This window comes from Abramis brama (assembly GCF_963993115.1).
Source record: "Abramis brama genome assembly, chromosome: 3".
Classification (NCBI taxonomy): domain Eukaryota; kingdom Metazoa; phylum Chordata; class Actinopteri; order Cypriniformes; family Leuciscidae; genus Abramis; species Abramis brama.
This window is the reverse complement of record NC_139965.1, coordinates 4588746-4611375: the sequence shown is the minus strand read 5'-3', so window position 1 is coordinate 4611375 and position 22630 is coordinate 4588746. Positions and strand designations below refer to the sequence as shown.

At 38.8% G+C, this 22630-nt stretch overlaps 2 protein-coding genes across 2 annotated transcripts in view; one reads left to right on the top strand and one right to left on the bottom strand.

Moving 5' to 3' along the window:
- LOC311079144 (C-type mannose receptor 2-like) overlaps positions 1-6499 on the top strand; it is a gene marked incomplete at its 5' end in the record, with an annotated part of 12107 nt that extends 5608 nt beyond the window's left edge. Inside the window, one exon of the mRNA XM_084108350.1 lies at positions 5991-6499. Coding sequence (XP_083964476.1) covers positions 5991-6352 — 362 coding nt within the window. The 3' untranslated portion in view covers positions 6353-6499. The remainder of the gene's footprint in view (positions 1-5990) is intronic.
- Positions 1-22630, bottom strand: part of LOC311079134 (uncharacterized protein) — a 162979-nt gene that overhangs the window by 20587 nt on the left and 119762 nt on the right. The gene's annotated exons all lie outside the window — the stretch shown is intronic.

Sequence of the window (22630 nt, the reverse complement as noted above, 5' to 3'; positions counted from 1 at the left end):
AATTCTTTTTTGTGACTGAGTCATGGGTAAAATCAGGTGACCTAAGCCCTTTCTCTGATCTTGTGCCTCCTAACTTTGAATTTTTTAATACCCCTCGTCCTACAGGGCGAGGAGGAGGTCTTGTGACGGTTTTTAAAAATAACTTGCAATGCAGATTACTGACTACTGTCAGCCCCAATAGCTTTGAGGTTCAGTTGATTCATCTGAATTCCTCTAATTCTGTACTGATTATTTTAATCTACCGACCACCGGTATCAAACAACAATAATTTTATTGAAGAATTTGCTGACTTTTTGGGGGAAATTCTTACTAAATACGACTGCATTCTACTTTTGGGCGATTTCAATATTCATGTCTGCTGTGCAGATAATGCCTTAGCAAAGGATTTTTTAAACCTTATATCTTCACTAAACTTTGTACAATGGGTAAATGGCCCCACTCACTGTCTTGGTCATACATTAGATTTGATACTGACTTGGTGGTTGATACTGATGGTTTATCTGTTGCTGATGTTGTCACTAGTGACATTTCCTTTTCCGATCATAAACCAGTGCTGTTCTCTACTATTCTCCCTTTTTTACCCAGTACCAAACCAGCTCAAGCATGCTGGTCTCGTACTCTGACTGCACAATCCTGTAATGCATTTTCTAAAATGTATCTGGAAGAACATCAACCTCTCACCTCGGACTCTGTTCCGTCTCACTTGAGTGTTGATGATCAAGTGCAACGGTTCAATAATAGATGTCATAATATCTTAGATGTTATCACACCTCAAAAGCTCATTAATCGGAAATGCAAATCCCAACCATGAGTAAATAATGTAATTCGGGAACTCAGACAGCAATGTCGTCAGTGTGAACGAAAGTGGAAGAAGGATAGGCTACAGGTATCATATGAAATGCTGAAGGCCTCGTTACACAATTTTCAAAAGGCTGCCAAAATTGCAAAAACGAAATATTTATCAGACATCATAGCCCTAAATTCATACTGTTCTAGAATTTTATTTTCAACGATAGATTCAGTCTTAACCCTGTTTCAGTTTACTCAAATTTTCGACCAATCTCCAACCTGCCGTTTTTATCCAAAATTTTTAAAAAAATTGTATTTACGCAGCTACAAAACTACTTGAATAGCAACGATATTTCAGATATCTTTCAGTCTGGTTTTAAAACCTTACATAGCACAGAGACTGCCCTTTTGAAAGTTTTTAATGACATCTTAATGTCCACTGATGCTGGTAACACCATGGGGTAACACTTTATATTACGACCCGCAAACAACTGCGTAAGTAAACCGAAATTACGGTGTACGTTTCTGTAATTATTGTGTACTTCCGTGTAGGTATAAGGGAACAATATGTTAAGTTTTGGGTACTAAAGGGGTACAACCAGATATACAAGCTAATTATTTATAATATAATTATTTTGAAACTAACAGGTACCTATTCTTTTAATATATTCCAGGCAAAAATTGTACGTCTGTTGTATATAAAAGGTTTTATCACATTTCTGGCAAAATATGTTCTTGTGCAATAGTTACAGGGTAATTTTGACATTGGTGGGTTGTAAATTAAACTTTTATATATATATGGCTGTACGTAACCACAGTATGATAAAAATGTAATCTGAAACAATTTTATAAACACCTGATTTTGAAAAAATATATATAATGGGGGATATAATGTGTTACTTTGTTGTTTGAGTATACTGTAGAAAAGACAATGTTTTATTAAGATGAAAAAGTGTTTTGAAATTTTTTTGTAAAATAAAAGTCAGAAATTAAATGGGATCCTTTATTGTATATTTACTGCACTTACCCTGTAACTACACAGAACAAGGGGTTAACAAGCGCCACTTTAATTTACAGCCCGCAGGAGTTACACTTACCCTGTAACTACACAGTTGAAACAGGTAACAAACACTACTTACTATGTAACAATACGAAACAACACTATTTGCACAGTAATTACAGAGAAAGGTACTCTTATTAAAAAAAAAAAAAAAAAAAAAATTAATTACACAATATATTTGCCCTGACATTTAAGTGTCATTGCAATACAATGTGATAATGTAAGTACTAAGTACTACATGGTACGTTCTAGAATAAAATCATAGCAGAAACTAATTTTTTTTGGCTTAACATTAAGTAGTTTAGCAAGAAAAATTGTCCATGTTTTTCGAAATCAGGTGTTTATAAAATTGTTTTAGATTAAATTTTTATCATACTGTGCATATATATATATATATATATATATATATATATATATATATATATATATATATATATATATATATATATATATATATAAAGTTTAATTTACAACCCACAGATGTCAAAATTACCCTGTAACTACATTGCACGAGAACATATTTTGCCAGAAATGTGATAATAACTTTTATATACAACAGACGTACAATTTTTGCCTGGAATATATTTACAGAATAGGTACCTGTTAGTTTCAAAATAAACTATAAATAATTTTATAATAATAAATTATAAATAATTTGCTTGTATATCTGGTTGTACCCCTTTAGTACCCACAACTTAACATATTGTTCCCTTATACCTACACTATGATTACAGAAACATACACCATAATTTCGGTTTACTTACTAAGTTCTTTGCAGGTTGTATATCTGCTTGTTACCCCTTTATTACCCAAAACTTAACATATTGGGCCCTATCTTGCACCCAGCGCAACTGACTTTGTACACCGACGCATGTTTCATTCCTATTTTGCACCCGCGCAAAGCGCGCTTTTCCCTCCACAGAAGCACGTCGCTAAACTAGGTAATGAACTTGCGCTCCCTGGGCGGTTCAGCGCAAAAAAAGAGGTGTGTTCCAGCGCAAACAATCCCTGGTGCTATTTTACTGTTCCATAAAACAATTGCGCCACTGGCCAGAAAAAACCTAGTCTAAAGTCAGTGGCGCGTTGCGCATTGTTCATTATGCTATTTTAAGGGCGCATGCTTGACCATATAGCGTGCAAAACGCGCATACACTTTGATTCTCTAATCTACACAGAAGCAGCAGTTTTCATTTTTGCAAATCATATTATTACAAACGATAGATAGACCAACAGACCAACCCATTTAATATTTGCGCCTGGCGTAAGAGTCATTTATCCCGCCGGGAAAATAGCAACAGCGCCCAAGACCCGCCCACAAAGTTACTTGCGCTTTGCGCTTTGACACTTGCGTTTCAGATCGTTAAAATAGGGCCCTCCGTTCCCTTATACCTAAATGGAAGTACACAATAATTACAGAAACCTACACCGTAATTTCGGTTTACTTACACAGTTGTTTGCGGGTCGTAATATAAAGTGTTACCCACCATGGCTCTAATAATGTTAGATCTCAGCTCTGCGTTTGATTTTGTTGATCATGGTATCCTCCTGTATCGCTTGGAGCATTACATCGGTTTAAGAGGCACTGTACTCGACTGGTTTCGGTCCTTCTTGTCTAACAGAAGATTCTCTGTAAATATAGGGAAGCATTCTTCAACTGTAGCACATGTTATATGTGGTGTCCCCCAGGGTTCAACTTTAGCACCGTTGCTGTTTTCATTGTACATGTTACCCATAGGTTCTATATGTAGAAGATTTGGAGTTTCTTATTATTGCTATGCTGATGACACGCAGCTTTATATACCATTTAAGCGCAATGACAGGTCTGCCATAAATAAATTGATGGAATGCCTTCAAGAACTGAAAGCATGGCTCAATAATAACTTTCTCCATTTGAATGACAACAAAACTCAAATAGTCCTGTTTGGGCCAACTGAGAACAATGATTTGAGCAATGTTGACTTGGGTTCTCTCACTCCATATCGTCCGTTTGCTGCAAAGAATCTGGGTTTTATATTGGATAGTGGACTAAAATTCAACAAACAAATTAATACAGTTGTCAGTTCCAGTTTTTACCACCTCAGGAGATTAGCGAAAGTTAAACCATTCCTAAGCAGGAGCAGTTTTGAGATCGTAATTCATGCTTTTATTTCATCACGGATTGATTACTGTAATCCGCTATATCAAGGGCTGCCAGCTTCATCTATCCACCGGCTTCAACTGGTCCAAAATGCAGCTGCCCGTCTGCTTACAGGCATTCGCAAACGGGATCACATCACGCCTACACTACGCTCACTGCACTGGCTACCTGTTCAGTATCGTATTGAATTTAAAGTTTTGCTGTTTGTGTATAAATCATTAAACAATCTCGCTCCTCAGTACCTTACTGAGTTGGTCATGGAACACAAACCAGCCAGACTGCTCAGATCACAGACCAACTATCTGCTACGAGTACCCGGATCCAGATTGAAATGCAGGGGCGACAGAGCCTTTGCAATAGCTGGCCCCAGGTTATGGAACAATCTGCCATTACACATCAAAACAGAGTCCACAGTGTTGGAGTTTAGAAATCTTTTAAAAACCTATTTGTACTCTTGTGCGTTTAATGTCTTGTGAAAGTGATTGTAGTGATGTCTTGTGATTTTAATTCTATGGGATGGACCTAGATATATCTTGTACAGCACTTTGGTCAACCAAGGTTGTTTTAAATGTGCTTTATAAATAAATTAATCTTAAACTTTAATTAAACTCCCTCCTCCTTCCTCTCCCCCGTGAGTCAAGTCACCAAAAGTTCACTGAGATTGTCTATATATCACATAGGATGTATCTTGTGAATCTATTGTTTTTTCCTTTTCATGTTTGGTATCATTTTAAATGTCTCAGTGCGATTGGTAAAATGGTCTTAATTTCATTGCAGTCATTTAATTTAATTGCAGTTTAATGAGAAAGATTGAGAACTTAGGAGACCTGTTCTCCTCTCTGGGTGATGACTCTTCAAGATATCTCCCGAAACCAGGTGCTACCCCCTGGGGTACATGAATTGACCCAAAACAACTCTAAAAAAATATTTGTACAAGCCTTTTGTTCTGGTCTGGGTATTTAAGGGAAGATGACAGAGCAGACTGTGGGAACCTGTAACCAGGGAAAAACTTATACAGTGCTGTGTCTGTGTTTTCCCGTTGGAACACACTCACACACCACCGTGTGTCTCTGTCAGGAATGCATTGCTTACTCTTAGTCATCTTTGAGTAATTGATGTCATGTATTTATTACTTCTGCATTGACTTTTAATCATTTACTTGTGTAATTGGCATGACACATTTTTACCTGACAAATAAAACGTTATATTTGAATTATTCTGAATTATTCTGAAATCTTTATTCCTAGTAGATTAAAGTGTAGTTTGTTGTTTCCACAAATCTCTGTCCAGGATAGATCAAACTGAAGGCACTATGAATGGAGCATGGGGCACATCATTAAGGAGACCTTCCGACTTCTGACTATCACTGATTTAGCACGTTGCATATTGCGACTATGAAAGAATTACACCTTTGTTATGAGTCAGCAGTGAGCGGCCACTTAGGGTAAAATAGTTGCACTGCATCCTCTGACTATTCGATGTGACGTCTCAAAGTGGCATCGGGTCCTTAATGAATGAATAATTGAAAGTATGGGATACTCACAGTAATCAAAGATCTAAATTAAGTCATTATCAATGGTTATGACTATTTTCTAATAAAAAACACGATCTAAATTTGATTATCATTTGAAATTTGAAGTCAGATTAAGAGTAGAGCTGAAGTAATATTGAAACTAAATTCTAATAAATTAAGTGAACTTCACTGGAGCGCTGAAAATACACACACACATTATCCCTTCACCCAGGCCGTTGGATTCCGTCGTTGGGGCAATGTGTGGTCCTTACAATGTTTTTCCAAAATATCTTAATTTGTGTTCTAAAGATGAATGAAGGTCTTTTGGGTTTGGAACGACATGAGCGTGAGTAATTAATGACAGAATTTTCATTTTTGGGTGACCTAACCCTTTAAAGTTCAGATTCAAGATTCCTCCACAGTGTTTGTTCTGCATGTTGTTTTTGATCAGTCTCTCTCTAGTTTTTGCTTGTGGTTTGTTTTGTGTCCAGATAAACTGATTCTGATCAAAGAGAATCTGACGTGGTCTGAAGCTCTGAGATACTGCAGACAGAATTATACGGATCTGGTCTCGGTTCATTCAGTCGAGATGCAGCGTCGTGTGATGAATGTGGTTAAACGTGCGTCTACTGAGGCGGTGTGGTTGGGTTTACGTCACTCCTGCACTGTGGGCCTCTGGTTCTGGGTGAGCGGAGAGACCGTGTGCTTTCATAACTGGGCTCCAGGGAACGGCACAGGAGACGAGGACTGTGAGTCTGGAGTGAGATCTGGAGCAGTTCAGTCTGGAGGAGATCAGCGCTGGATCAGCCGTCCTGAACACCACAAACTCAACTTCATCTGCAGCAGATCTTAGGAGTGAAGGATATGTTTGTGTTGTTCTTAAGCAAAAGATTTTTTAACTGGCAAACACTTTTTTTGTTTTAATCATCAGATAATGTGCTTATATCAGTACAATGAAATTAATTTCTGTAATTTAAAAGTATCATATGAGTCTTTTCTCTATCAATGTAATGTTCTTTGGGTATTTAAAATACTAATGTGCAATATATGTTTTAAAGACCCCATGACATCAACATGAGTTTTCATCTGTGGCTTTTAGAAACATTTACATATTAGTTCTCTTCTGAAAAAAATGGCTCATTATTTTTACAGACCGTTCAGTCAAACATACTTGCTGTTAAATAGAAAGTAGAAGATCATGATTCGAGGATGTGGCTCAAAGTATATCGGCTGTTATAAAGAAAATAAAAGCAAAGCACAAGCCACGTCAGTTGATTTCATGGGATCTTGTTATTCTGGTGGTGTGGCTTCTTTCTTCTCCTCACTCCTGTGTTTTGCACTAGTCATATATTTACTAATAACTTGTTTGAAAATGAAATATGGTTTATTCTTAAAGAAAAACTAAAAGTTGAGTATAAAGTATCTTGCAACCTGTTATTCAAAGGAGTGCTCAACAACAGCAGCTCAAATAAACTTATTTACAGACAGCATTTTTGTGTTGTGACATTTATAAAACACAAATACAGACATCCCAACCTGCAAAAGGTCATTTCAGGGAGGTATCCCGAAGACCCCTACAATGAAGATACACTGAACTGATTAATTTGGTTCGGGAGAAGAGATAAAAGCCCGCCCACACTGATAATTGATTGGTTGATTTACCGAAACACTGACAATTGATTGGTTGATTTACCGAAACAGGCCAGTCAGATGCTCTCTATCTTACATGCGCTTCATGAGGCACACACACACACACACACTAGCACACACACGCAAGCCCTGTGTCCCAATGTGCATACTATCCACCCTATCTGCCCTAAATAGTATTGACAATTACTAATGTCACATACTATTTAGGATGGATAGTATGCACATTGGGACACAGGCAAGGTCTCTCGCTCCCTCTCCCTCTCTGCTGTGCACGCGCTACATGGTTTTTGGAGCACAGTCTCTGTCTCCCATGCACGCTCTTGCTCGCTCGCTCTAGATTCCGGGAGATTTTAACTCATTTGCGGGCATCAGGGAGCCGCTATCAATATGCGGGAGACTCCCGGAACTTCCGGGAGACTTGGGATGTCTGCAAATATATATACAATTTTAATAATATAAAATGTTGAATGATGGTAAACCTTCTTACAACAAATTTTTAAGCGACTCAACAACTCAACATTCTACACAGTAAAATCCTCAGTGTTAAATGGACACTACTCAGTGTTTGTATGGGTCCAATCTACATTCCAAAACTTCCGTTAATTAGATATTTATGTGATTAAAGTTTGACCTTATTTCAGTCACACGCCTACAGAAGTTCTTATTGAGGGAATCACCCGTTTAAAAATGCAGAAGAAATCAACATAAGCTTGGCTTTTCGGAAGATGAACTGCTAAATGCAAGAACTGAAGGATTTGAAATGTGGTAAAAGATGCAGAGATTGTGTTTTTATTACTCAACGGGTGAGTAAGGTATTTTATTGAGCAGATCAATTGCCATATGTACTGTAGCTCTAACATACTTCACTGTAAAGCATTGTCTATTGTAATAGGTAAAGCTTTCTAGTCAGCTCGAGATCCTTATTCACATACTATACATATTGATTTAAAACTTATAGTTGGTTAAATTAATTCCAGGCGTCACCTAGGTGAAGTGTGTAAGAACTGATTTTCCTGCTAAAACAAAACTCACCCTGCAATAATGCCATAAAATGCACCCTGGACAGCAGATAACAAAGACAGAGCACAGAACCTTGTCCTGCCCAAACTTATCTCATTGTCCCCTTGTTTGACTTCAACTCATCCCCCCTCTCCCTCCTCAAGGAATGTCTATTTAACACATATGGTGTATCTTGTGAATATGTTGTTTTTCCTTTTCATGTTTGGTGTCATTTTAAAGGGCACAGTGCGATTGGTAAAATGGTCTTAATTTCATTGCAGTCATTGGTTTAATGAGAAAAATTGAGAACTCAGGAGAATCCTGTATCTCTCTGGCTGATATCTCTTTACGATATCTCAAGAAACCAGGTGCTACCCCCCTGGGGTACATGGATTGGCCCAAACAACTCTAAACAACATTTGTTTAACCCCCTTCTGTTCTGATCTGGTATTTAAGGTGAGGGAACAGAGCAATCTTGGGGAATCTTTTACCAGGATCATCCCCCACACAGTAATGCATGTCAGTATTTTCCTGTTGGAAAATCCTGACACATTACTGTGTGTCTTTGTCAGGAGAACATTGCTTACTTTTAGAGTCATCTTTGAGTAAATAATGTCATGTATTTTCTGAATTGGCTTTTAATCATTTACTTGTGTAATTGGCATGATACATTTTTACCTGACAAATAAATGTTACATCTTGATTTATTCTGAAGTATTCTGAAATCATTATTTTAATATATTAAGGAGGCTGGTGCTACCGCAAATCTTAGTTAAGGTAGGTCAAACTAAAGGCGCATGTATGAACGGAGCAGTAGCACGTCATCTGAAGACCTTTTGATTTCTGTCTATCACTGGTTTAGCAAGTTGTATGGAAGTGGCTAAATTAAACTACACTCTCTAGTTCGAGTGAGCAGTAGGCAACCGACTTTAGGGGTATTAGCAAACCCTGCACCCTCTGACTGAAATCAGAATTAACAAGTTTGTGTCCGTGAGAAACACGATTTGGCCGACGTGATCTCTAAGCGGCATTCGGGTCCATAATGAATTAATAACTGAAAGTATGGGATACTCAGAATAATCAAAGATCTAAAATAATTCATAATCAATATTTATGATTATTTTCTAATCAGAAATACGATCTAAATTTGATTATCATTTGAAATTGGAGTCAGATTACGCATAGAGCTAAAGTAATACTAAAACTAAGTTCCAATAAATTAAGTGAACATCACTGGAGCGCTGAAAAGACATACACGCTTTAAACCTTCGCCAGGCCGTTGGATTCCGTCGTTAGGCCAATGGATGGTCCTTACAAGTGTGCAGTAGATCAAGAACACTGGAAATGGCCTCATTACATTAGAATTGTTTGTTCCCTGCATTGAGGGGAGGACTGAAATAAGTGCAGTCACTCACTTTTCTAAATGCCTTTCAGGGCCAAACTAATTTTAACAGCCTTTAGTTTCTAAAATAGCATCTTTATTTTTAAATAAACCAGATATGACCACTAGATTAATTTCAACAATACTGTAATTTTCTGTTTAAAAATATGAAAATACATTATTAATCACAGCCTCATTATTCATAGCATTGACATGTTAGCTGTTTTTAATCAATAATCTAAGTTACTTAGTCATAAGAAAGTATGTCAAAGCATTTTTTTTCCTGTTTTGGGCAAAGACCTTTCCAACCACCAGAAGGCGCCATAAAACACATTACAGCCAATGAAATCCTTTAGTTGATCAAGTTTTGTCTTTGTAATGACAGGATCATTATGTGAGAGTTGGGTTGTTATAAAATCAGTTCAAATGTCAGTATCTCTAGTGAAGATACACACCATTTTAGCGATTAAGCAACTTAAATTTTATTTTAAAAAAGTACATTTATCCTGTAGAAAACATGAATTTCATCTCACCCGGGATTCATGGTGATCGCTGGAACAAACGTGTCGACCTCACAGAAGACTGTCACTCTCCAGTCGGATTACAGCAAAACAGTTCAATCCTTTCTAGAAGAATATGATGTTTTTAATTGTTATATTATATTAATAACTATTACTAATCAGTAAAGCAACTATTTGAGGAATGTTATTCCCTGTCAAAATATTTTGAAACACAATTTTGCCATAAAGCATAAACAATGAATATCCCTACACACCAGTCTCTGCTGAATTGTCGGCTTTGAAGGAAATACTGGTTTATTTAAAAGCCGAACAAGCTAAAGTCCCTCCCAGCCAAATGAGTCCTCTAGTGTCTGATTATGAATGAAATGCCAGGAACGACATGTTTATGTGTGATTATGCAGAAATATTTTTTCACCCTAATTTATTCATACAGTTAATGGACTAGTATAATTTATTGACTGTGCATGTTTTGGTTCACGAAATGTACCTGTGTAAATATTTGATAAAGTAGTTTTCATAGAAGTAATTAGGAATGTAAAAAAAAAAAAAAAAATACTGGTACTTAAAAAAATTCAAATATTGTTATTTTCAATTTTCAATAGTTTTCAACATCTCTTTGCAGAAATACTATTATGTTAGGCTTCTTTATAAGCTTTTAACATAAGTTGTGATCATTTTCTACTTTTCTCACAAACATGTTTATTAACAGCAGCATTTGAACAGCAACAGTTACATTAATGGCATCCTTCTATGATTGAGTTTTTTTTGTGTGTTTTTTTTTTTTTTTTGTAATGCATAGCAACTTAAAGTTTAGAGTAAAAAAACAAGAATTATATAATTAGAAAGCTACTTGAATTTGTACTTTACTGCATACAACTCATGTGTTTGTGGGTTAAAGTGACAGAAATGCTGTTTTAACTGGAAGCATCACTTAAAACATGTCAGTGCCACTGTCAAAATCAGATCAAGGTTGAATGATTAGTTTCACAAAACTGTCAAGACCTTCAGAAAAAAAAGGTTCTGTTTTGGGCGGTTCATCTGTGACTTTCTGACTCTGGGATACTGAAACAACTCATACAAATTTGTGTAACAACTTCCAGTGTTTTTTACTTGTTGGAACTTGAAAAATGCAACTTGACGAGTGACGTCAGAATAACCTCTGCGAGTTACAGTAAACACTCAGTTTGCTTATAAGGAAACAAACATCTTTGATCATAAAGGTGCACATGCAAATTTTCTCTGATTTAAAAAAGCTACAGTATGTGCATACCTAAAGAAATTAATATTATGTGGTTTAACAATTAAGATTATGTGTATTTCAATGCATCAGTGTCCAAAAAAAGCTGTTTTATTCTGCATAAAACATAGTAGAGCAAAGTTTGTTCAAATCAGAACCAATGCACTTTATGTTGATTTAAACATGATGTCCCCCTTTCTATGACATTAAAGCTGTCTATGCATGTTTTTAGAGAAAGACCCTCAGACTTTAAAATTGACGCGCGTCTGAGGCGAAATCCGCTTCTTGTGGGAGGGGCAAGTGCTAGGTGGTTGTCTGTTTGCAAGATGGCTGATGTTGATCGAGCATTCCTCGAGAGAGTCACCACTCGTATTTGCTCTGGAGAGCAGAACATCGGCGTAGGGGTCATCGTCGCCGCACTCGGGTCCACCAGACCCTCCGGAGGCGTACCCAGTTTGGCGAGTTTCACCATTTGCTCCAGGAGCTGCACCTGGATGGCAGCCGCTATCAGCGGTGCTTCCGCCTGTCCCGGGCCCAGTTTGAGGACCTGTTGTCCCGCATCGGAGCGAGGATCACCCGCACCCTCACCCTCCTAATCTGTAATTTATTTTTGTTTTGATGATAAATGGAGCCAGCCTCCAAAAGTAATTAACCTGTCCTGTGATTTTTTTTCTCACACAACACTGTCCAGACACGAACTATGTTCTTACATCATTAAAGCGTGAAGCTTGGGCAGTGGCCGTAGGGTGTAGTACCAGTAGGGGGATTTTACTCTGTGTTAAATATTTTTGTGCTTGTCACAGCCATTATTGGTGTGGGTATTTTGTTCCTCAATGTGTCTCAGGACGCACTGCGGCTTTAAATGCGGCTTTAAAACACTTCCTGCTCAGCTACTGTTCGGACGCTCTTGCTTACTGCTCCGCACTTTGCTCGCTTTTACATTTTATCTCCTATTTTTTTTTATTTCCTTTATTTTATTTCCTTTTATCACCTAATTTTAACTTCAGCAAATCAGCACAGTGCTCTGACGACAAAGTTTGGATTACTACAAAAACTGAGAATTCTTTTACCCGACCAGCTTACATTCCGGGGAAAGGAAAACACAACTGCCTCAAGGATAGGAGAGAAAATGCCTCTTCTGGAATCTACTTGCTGCACCAACTGCCACAGACTTTTACAAAGGATTGCAGTTCTTGAAACAAAGTTACTAACGGGACCACCAAACCAGACGGAGCACACAACAGAGCTTCGTCATGGACACCCTCAGCATACCGGTGAGTCCCATGAAACTAGTGCTCCTCGACAGTTAGAGAAACAAGCCGATCGACTTACTAATCGATGGCACAAACAGGGAACGAGACCCAAAGGCACTCGAGACATCAGATTGTCACGAGCATCACATATTGCCGCAGTAGCATCCTCTACCCCAGATACAGCTCTGACAAGGATTGCAATCACTGGTCTCCTACCACCGCCTATACATCTTGAGAACAGATTTGAAGTGCTAATGAATGTAAATGAGGAATCCCCAAATGTGATGAATGTGATCGAACACAGACTGAATGGGCCAGTAGCTAACACTGATGCTAACTGGCGCTCAAGGTCGAGCAGACAGCGGCACTCAGCTCAGAGCGCAGCCGAGCCCAGGACTCTGATAGTGGGGGACTCCATAATCAGAAACATTAGCGGCAGGGATACAACTACATGCTGCCTTCCACAAGCAACAACTTCTGATGTAAACAGGGAACTTCAGAACATTCTGATGAAACATAAGACTGCAAATCGACTCATCATTCATGTGGGGAAGAATGATATTCATAAAGAGCAGTCAGAACTCCTTAAGAAGGATTTCAATGAACTTTTTGAAACACTTAAAAGACTGAAAGTTCAAACATTCATCAGTGGACCTCTCCCAGCAAGAGGAACAAACAGGTTTTCACGGTTGCTTGGACTTAATACATGGCTGCAAAAAACCTGCAATATAAAAGGAGTAAACTTCATTGACAATTTCAATCTTTTCTGGAGTCAGAGACAACTTTTTCATCGGGATGGCCATCACCCAAACAAACTTGGTTCAAGAGTGTTAAAGGACAATTTCTACTTCTCCCTCAATCATCCTTCTGCAGTGTGTGCCAATCCACTCAGTCTGAATGGCACACACACACCTGGACACAGTATGAACGACGACGGGACTTCACTTCAGCAGCAAAATGGACATGATAATACCACTCCGCCACAACAACCTCTGCTCACGGACACAATCTCAGCTGAGCTCTGCCAACAGAGCTCACCACAGACAGACATATCAGAACTGCTTGAAGATTCATCACCCAAGGACGACTTCCTGGAAAACAGCCAGGGAAGCCAGGACAGCATATCACAGCCTCTGAAGACACCAGACCAACAGGCCCTTTCACCAGACACTTTCTCCCTCTCCCCAGCATCAGCATCGCCACTACTGTGCTTCTCACAGAAAATGGAAGAACTAGTGCATGCTGGAACCAGACTTTCCCACTCTTTTGCTGCGAGCCCCCAGATACCAACCAAAAAAAGACAGGCACCATTACCACCCAAGCCTGCGGGCCCAGCTCGCCCTCCCCCTCCTCCTGTGAGAGCTCTTCGGCCTCTGCCACAACGCCAGGGCCCACACCCTCCTCCATCTGCTCGAGGTGAACCAAAAACAACTGATACCAGCTCTCAGTGATATGTGTCGGGTCCCCGTTTTGATAACAGTAACTTTCTCAAATGTTTACAGAACAAACGGGAACCCAATGTGCCTGTATCTTCCTCTATTGCTGTTCTATTACAAGATAGAAAGTCTAAGGCCTTCAATAGCCGTACAGCAAACCTAACTAATCTGGTGCCTCTTACACGTCAAACTAATATTGCTGTGGGGAAAAGTAAGTCTGTTAAGTTAGCACTTCTAAACATTCGCTCACTTAAAAATAAATCACTTCTAGTCAACGACTTAATAACCACAAACAATCTGGATTTTATGCTTCTGAATGAAACCTGGCTAGAAGCCAGCTGCAGTGCAACAATCCTCAATGAAGCAGCCCCTCCTAACTTTACTTTTATGAGTGTCTGCAGAGCTGTTAAGAGAGGTGGGGGTCTAGCTGCTCTTTTTAAAGATATCTATCAATGTAAGCAAATATCACTTGGGAATTACTTGTCTTTTGAATATCTGGGTATTGTGTTAAAAGGTGCTCCACGCATTTTACTTATCATTATTTACAGGCCTCCAAAATACTCTCCAGCCTTTGCTGAGGACTTTACAGAACTGTTATCAACAATTACCTCAGAGTTTGACTGTTTTGCCATTGCTGGAGATTTAAACATCCACATAGATAATGCAGAAACCAATATGGCAAAAGAAATCAATACTGTTTTAAAAACTTTTGATCTGACTCAGCATGTACATGGACCCACACACAATCGTGGACACACTCTAGATTTACTCATCAGTAAGGGTCTAAACATTTCATCGATTGTTATTAAGGATGTAGCACTGTCTGATCATTTCTGTATTTTCTTTGATATATTGATCTCTCCTGCCACTGAAGCTAGATCTGTGTCTGTCAAGAAGAGATGCTTAAATGAGAACACTAGTGTACTATTTATGAAGGCTATATCCTTAACACCAAGCATATCTGCAGACTCTGTTGATTTTCTCCTTGATTCCTTTAACTCAAAAGTTAAAACTGTAATTGATGATATTGCTCCTGTTAAAGTCAGGAAGAAGAGTGGCAGACAAAAAGCACCTTGGAGAAACTCAACAGCAGTGCAAAATATGAAAAAACAATGCAGAAAAGTAGAGCGCATGTGGCGGAAGACAAAACTTGTAGTCCATTATAACATCTACAAAGACAGCATCCATGCTTTTAATATGGAACTAGGCAAAGCTAGACAGACTTTCTTCTCAAATATTATAAACAGTAATTTAAACAACACACGCACTCTTTTTGCTACTGTAGAGAGACTGACAAACCCCCCAAGCCAGATTCCCAGTGAAATGCTCTCAGACAACAAGTGCAGTGAGTTTGCTTCTTTCTTCTCTGAGAAAATCAATAATATCAGAAAGGTGATCAGCACATCCTTGAGTTGCCCTGGGGTTAGACAGATCAGACCACCTGAGAAAGTAGTTACTATGTCTGACTTCAAAGAAATTGATGGCAAAATTTTGGAAGAAACCGTACAGCACCTTAAAACATCAACCTGCGCTCTTGACGCACTTCCCACATCATTTTTCAAAAGTGTATTAAACAGTTTAGAAGCAGATCTTCTAGAAGTGGTAAATGCCTCACTTCTCTCTGGGAGTTTTCCAAACTCCCTGAAAACTGCAGTTGTCAAGCCCCTCCTGAAAAAGAACAATCTGGATAAGACCATATTAAGCAACTATAGGCCGATCTCAAATCTTCCTTTCATAGGCAAGATCATTGAAAAAGTTGTTTTCAATCAGCTGAACAAATTCTTATGCTCGAATGGATACTTTGACAATTTTCAATCTGGTTTCCGACCGCACCACAGCACAGAGACAGCGCTCATAAAGATAATAAACGATATTCGCTTAAATACTGATTCAGGCAAATTATCAGTGCTGGTACTACTATTCGACCTCAGTGCTGCATTTGACACTGTCGATCATAATATACTTCTTGACAGGCTGGAAACTGGGTGGGGCTTTCTGGGATAGTCCTAAAATGGTTCAGGTCATACTTAGATGGGAGAGGTTATTATGCGAGTATAGGAGATCATAAGTCTGAGTGGACATCCATGACATGCGGAGTCCCTCAAGGCTCAATTCTTGCGCCACTCCTGTTCAACCTGTATATGCTCCCAATGAGCAAAATAATGAGAAAGAACCAAATTGCTTACCACAGCTATGCAGACGACACACAGCTCTACTTAGCCCTATCGCCTAACGATTACAGCCCCATTGACTCCCTGTGCCAATGCATTGATGAAGTCAACAGTTGGATGTGTCAAAACTTTCTTCAGTTAAACAAAGACAAAACTGAAGTCATTGCATTTGGAAACAAAGATGAAGTTCTCAAGGTGAACGCATACCTTCACTCTAGGGGTCAAACAACTAAACATCAAGTCAGGAATCTTGGTGTGACACTAGAGTCAGACCTTAGTTTCAGTAGTCATGTCAAAGCAATAACTAAATCAGCATACTATCATCTGAAAAATATTGCAAGAATTAGATGCTTTGTTTCCAGACAAGACTTAGAGAAACTTGTTCATGCTTTCATCACCAGCAGGGTGGATTATTGTAATGGACTCCTCACTGGCCTTCCCAAAAAGACCATAAGACAGTTGCAGCTCATACAGAACGCTGCCGCCAGGATTCTGAGCAGAACCAGAAAATATGAACACATCACACCAGTCCTCAGGTCTTTACACTGGCTCCCAGTTAAATTTAGGATTGATTTTAAAGTATTATTACTGGTATATAAATCATTTAATGGCCTAGGACCTCAATACATTGCAGACATGCTCACAGAATATAAACCCAACAGATCACTCAGATCATTAGGATCATATCAGCTAGAATTACCAAGGGTTCACTCTAAGCATGGTGAGGCCGCTTTTAGCTATTATGCAGCCGCAGCTGGAACCAGCTTCCAGAGGAGATCAGACGTGCTCCTACAGTAGTCACATTCAAATCCAGACTCAAAACACATCTGTTTAACTATGCATTTAATGAATGAGCACTGTGCCACTGTTCATCCGAATGTTTGTACTGTACTGTATTTTATTTTTTTTAACTGTTTTAATTATTCTTATTTCTTTTTATTATTTTAATTATTCTTCTTTCTTTTTATTATTTTAATTTCTTCTATGTAAAGCACTTTGAATTGCCACTGTGTATGAAATGTGCTATATAAATAAACTTGCCTTGCCTTGCCTTGCCTAAATACAAGTAACCAAAGCAATACAAAAAAACTAAAAAAATAATGACTTGTTTCAAGGTCCTGAAATAATCAGGCCTCTTAACATCACAGACCCCAATGGAAGAAAAGAGCAGGGAGATGCTGTTTTTACAAGCATGTAAACATGATCTATTTTCATGAGGATGATATCATTCACTGGTTATTTCCATGCTCTGAGGTGGCATTTAAATTAGGATCCTTATGATGCAGCAAAGTCAGAACGGGAATCAGTCTCGGCATCTCCACACTGAAGTTCCCACTGATGGAAAGTTTCCACTGATGTTAAAGGCTCTTAATGGAAATAAGATTCAAATAAAGAACTTTATTTTTAACCGTAGGATCAAAAAAAAAGAAAAAATGCATGTAATTTGTCAGGGAATCGAGGTAAGCGGTCGCTTTAAAGTGACTGACAGGATTGCATTAACAGATTACTCCTGAACTTACATTTAAAAAGTTCATAAATGCCATTTTACAAATCATAAACTAATAAATAAATATCCATGATTCCTATCTGAACTATTAATATTAAAACAACGTTTAAAATAAACAAGAATTCAAAAGTGAACTCTTGATAAAATTGACTTATTATTGCATTTTTAAGGTCATATGATATTGATCACACTTTGCAGACTTTAAAAACATAGTCTATAGTTTTACACATTTTCTGTTGACTTATTGTTATAATGTAATTATATGTGTTCCAGTGCAGTTCGTTTGGTTGTAAACAATATGACCAATTCATGCAAAACCTTGTGTTGTTTTAAAGATGCAAAATGTTTCCATCTGAACACACAGACACTGATTTCCATTCGACTTTGGTTCTGTATTTAAATGGCATCGCTGAGTATGAAAATAACCAGTAACTGAGCTCGTCCAGGTGGCAATATTAACTTTATTGCATTTGTCTATTGTAACATTTGCTCCGTGTTGCAGCTTTTTTTGATGAATAATTAGCTGCTGTTAATGGTTTATGTATAGACATGGTTTTTGTTTTGAGGCAGCTGCTGGAGAAGAGCCGAGAACATCACAAAGACCTTTACATAGCCTTCATTGACCTCAGCAAAGCTTTTGACACCATCAACCGTGAGCTGCCCTGGAAACACCTCTCCAAAATTGGGGTACCACCCAAGTTTCTCAGCATCCTACAGTAGCTGCATGATGGGTTGCAAGCCAGAGTGCTCACGGGAGAACTCCAGTCAGAGTCCTTCATGGTAAATGTTGGGGTGAAGCAAGGCTGTGTCTTGGCTCCAATGCTCTTTAACATCTTCCTCTCTGCCATCACCTGCCTCTTCCATCGTGTCATGGGACATGAAGACAGTGTCCATGTGGAATACCGACTTGATGGAAGCCTTTTCAACATCCGTCGGCTCCAGGCTCGCACCAAGACAAAGACCCGCCAAATCTGTGAGCTTCAGTATGCTGATGACTGTGCAGTCTTAGCCCACAGCCCGGACTCTATGCAGCACGCCCTTAACACAATATCCAGTCTGTACCAATCTTTTGGCCTACAGGTTAACACTAAAAAAAACGAGGTCATGTCCTGTCTCACTACCCCCGCCCCCACACCCCCCAGTTTTCATGTAAATGGTGTTCGTCTTAAAACTGTGGACCACTTCACCTACCTCGGCTCCACTTTGTCCTCATGCTGCTCCCTTGACACAGAAATACACACCTGGATAAATAAAGCCTCATCATCTTTTGGACGCCTACGCAGCAGGCTTTTTGAAAACCGTAACCTGAAGGTCACTCGACAGATCAGCCTGGCTGGTCACCTGTGCCACTGCAGTCTCTCAAATACACCAAACCAACCAAGACCGATGATCCAAGAGGCGAATCTAGAGACACCAATGAGTGGCTGGTATCCCCCTGGTATCTGGTTTCCCCTGCTCCATCTGTGGTCGAGTGTGCGGCTCAAGGATCGGACTCGACGCCCATGTGAAGTGGCACCAGCGGCAAGGTTGCTGAAAACGGACTTTGTTGCAAGCAGAGAATCAGAACCAAATACATATTGTGCACAAGTTTTATTAACTAAATCACAAACATAACTAAACTAAACAAACATACATACAGTGGGGAGAACAAGTATTTGGTACACTGCCGATTTTGCAGGTTTTCCCACTTACAAAGCATGTAGAAGTCTGTAATTTTTTATCATAGGTACTCTTCAACTGTGAGTGACGGAATCTAAAACTGTGAGTGACGGAATCCAAAACAAAAATCCAGAAAATCACATTGTATGATTTTTAAGTAATTAATTTGCAATTTATTGCATGACATAAGTATTTGATGTATCAGAAAAGCAGAACTTAATATTTGGTACAGAAACCTTTGTTTGCAATTACAGAGATCATACGTTTCCTGTAGTTCTTGACCAGGTTTGCACACACTGCAGCAGGGATTTTGGCCCACTCCTCCATACAGACCTTCTCCAGATCCGTCAGGTTGTCCAGCTGACACTGGACAATACGGACTTTCAGCTCCCTCCAAAGATTTTCTATTGGGTTCAGGTCTGGAGACTGGCTCGGCCACTCCAGGACCTTGAGATGCTTCTTACGGAGCCACTCCTTAGTTGCCCTGGCTGTGCATTTCGGGTTGTTGTCATGATGAAAGACCCAGCCTCGACCCATCTTCAATGCTCTTACTGAGGGAAGGAGGTTGTTGGCCAAGATCTCGCAATACATGGCCCCATCCATCCTCCCCTCAATACGGTGCAGTCGTACTGTCCCCTTTGCAGAAAAGCATCCCCAAAGAATGATGTTTCCATCTCCATGCTTCACGGTTGGGATGGTGTTCTTGAGGTTGTACTCATCCTTCTTCCTCCAAACACGGCGAGTGGAGTTTAGACAAAAAAGCTCCATTTTTGTCTCATCAGACCACATGACCTTCTCCCATTCCTCCTCTGGATCATCCAGATGGTCAGTGGCAAACTTCAGACGGGCCTGGACATGCGCTGGCTTGAGCAGGGGGACCTTGCGTGCGCTGCAGGATTTTAATCCATGACGGCGTAGTGTGTTACTAATGGTTTTCTTTGAGACTGTGGTCCCAGCTCTCTTCAGGTCATTGACCAGGTCCTGCCGTGAAGTTCTGGGCTGATCTCTCACCTTCCTCATGATCATTGATGCCCCACGAGGTGAGATCTTGCATGGTGCCCCAGACCGAGTAAGATTGACCGCCATCTTGAACTTCCATTTTCTAATAATTGAGCCAACAGTTGTTGCCTTCTCACCAAGCTGCTTGCCTATTGTCCTGTAGCCCATCCCAGCCTTGTGCAGGTCTACAATTGTATCCCTGATGTCCTTAAACATCTCATGTCTTGGCCATTGTGGAGAGGTTGGAGTCTGTTTGATTGAGTGTGTGGACAAGTGTCTTTTATACAGGTAACAAGATCAAACAGGTGCAGTTAACCCTCTGGGGACGAAGGTGTTTTTGGGGCCCTTGAGATGTTCTGACATGCCTTGACATTTGTGCTTTTTTCAGTTATTTATAAACATGTTAATGGCAAAGGTGTAAATTCACTCTATATAGCACAAAGAGGGCTACCATAATATGCGAGCAACTTGTATGTAGATGTTTGTATTTTTAAGAGAATAATGTTTATGCATGGTTATTGGAAAAAATTAAAACGAAAGTTGCTGAATTAAGACCACAAAACACATATTAAATATGTGTCCACAAGACTTTTGACTAATGGATGTTGTCCCTTTGAGTTCTAGCTTCAAAATTATGTGAAAATAGTCTTGCTTTATCGTTCCCAAAAAAAAAAAAACATTGATTTAAATGGTGTAAAACAGGTTTTGCTTGGAAAGCCAATATGCGAGGGGGAGGAGTAGTTTACACCTTAGATTACAATGTCCCACCCACTCTGCATAATGACTCTGCCTAATGAGCCATTCATTCAGGTGTGACACTGACTGAGCCACAATGCAAGGACAAAAGATGTATTTAGAAGAAGACTTATATTGACCATTTAAGATTTCGCTTACATCTCTCTTGTAAATATGTTTTGCTATTTTATTAAAAATGTTACAATTACAACAATAATTACAATTTCAACAATATTTCAAGTGTACTCTTTCTTTGTAAAAAAGAAAAAGAAAAAAGATTATAGGCCTACATTTTATCATATTTATTCATTAGTTTGAATATAGCCAACATTGAAACATCTAACATCTTAGTCTATGACTTTATTTTTGACAAATATATATATATATATATATATATATATATATATATATATATATATATATATATATATATATATATATATAACGTTAGATATGAGCAAAAATTGCTAAACAAAAGCTTATTTGATGTGGCAGTATATTCTACAGTAGCCTAAAAACTGTACCCAAATCTAGTCAACAAGTGACTGACTGTAACGTTGTTTTTATGAAATATTAGGGCATATAAATGCTAATTTGCAGTTTAATACGTTGCTTATACAAATACATTTTATTGCAACATATTCCAGTCGATTTTTACTCATCTCAGTAGGCTATAGCAAAGCAGTTTATTCTTTCACACACAGACGCACGATTTATATTTAGGCTAAACATTCTTTACAAATATGTCCCCTTCATTCATCTCACAGAAAGGCGAGTCATATTATAGAAATGCGATTCATCTTTTTGCGGTTTGCATAGGCCTACACTAACGTTATTCCATAACGTTATTCCACACTTGAGAAAAGAAAACAGCCTACCTCACTCCTCAGCGGGATCTGCTCCTCATATCAGGAGATATTGCTCCTCATATCAGCACTGTTCTGAGGAATCTTTTCTCCATAAGGTAGGCTATATTATGCCTCACTCGATCGCGACGCGCTTTGTTTACAGCTGATGTGGGCGTTTCACAGGTCTGAAATAGTTCTCAGAATTTGCGTTTGAATAGCACGCGCTCTCCGGGGAGTGGTCACATTACTGTGAATTAGCTCGTAATGAGCTCGACTGGAGTCGCTCTCTTTTTATACAGATTACAGAAGCTGAGAATATTTGTTTTTTATATAAGTTACTTCATTTAACAGATGCGATCTCAAGCTGTATGTCCGTGGGTCTGTTTGCCTGTTTGACTGAATTTTCGCGGAGTTATAGATCATTTTCGAACGCGTTTCAAATGGGAGTTTACTGACAGAGAGAAGGCAGAAATCGCATGATGTTAATTTTTCTTTATTTGTCAAAAAGCAAAACACTTTATTTTTATTGTGAGTATACAGAAAAAAAATAGAAACTGAACAGGATCGATTGATGTATTACACGAAAATGAAAGATCAAAATTAACAGAGCATTTAGTGTTTATTTTCATTGCTAAAAAAAAAAAAAACGAGCAAAACGCGCGGGCGCGTTTTTGGTCCCCAGAGGGTTAATACAGGTAATGAGTGGAGAACAGGAGGGCTTCTTAAAGAAAAACT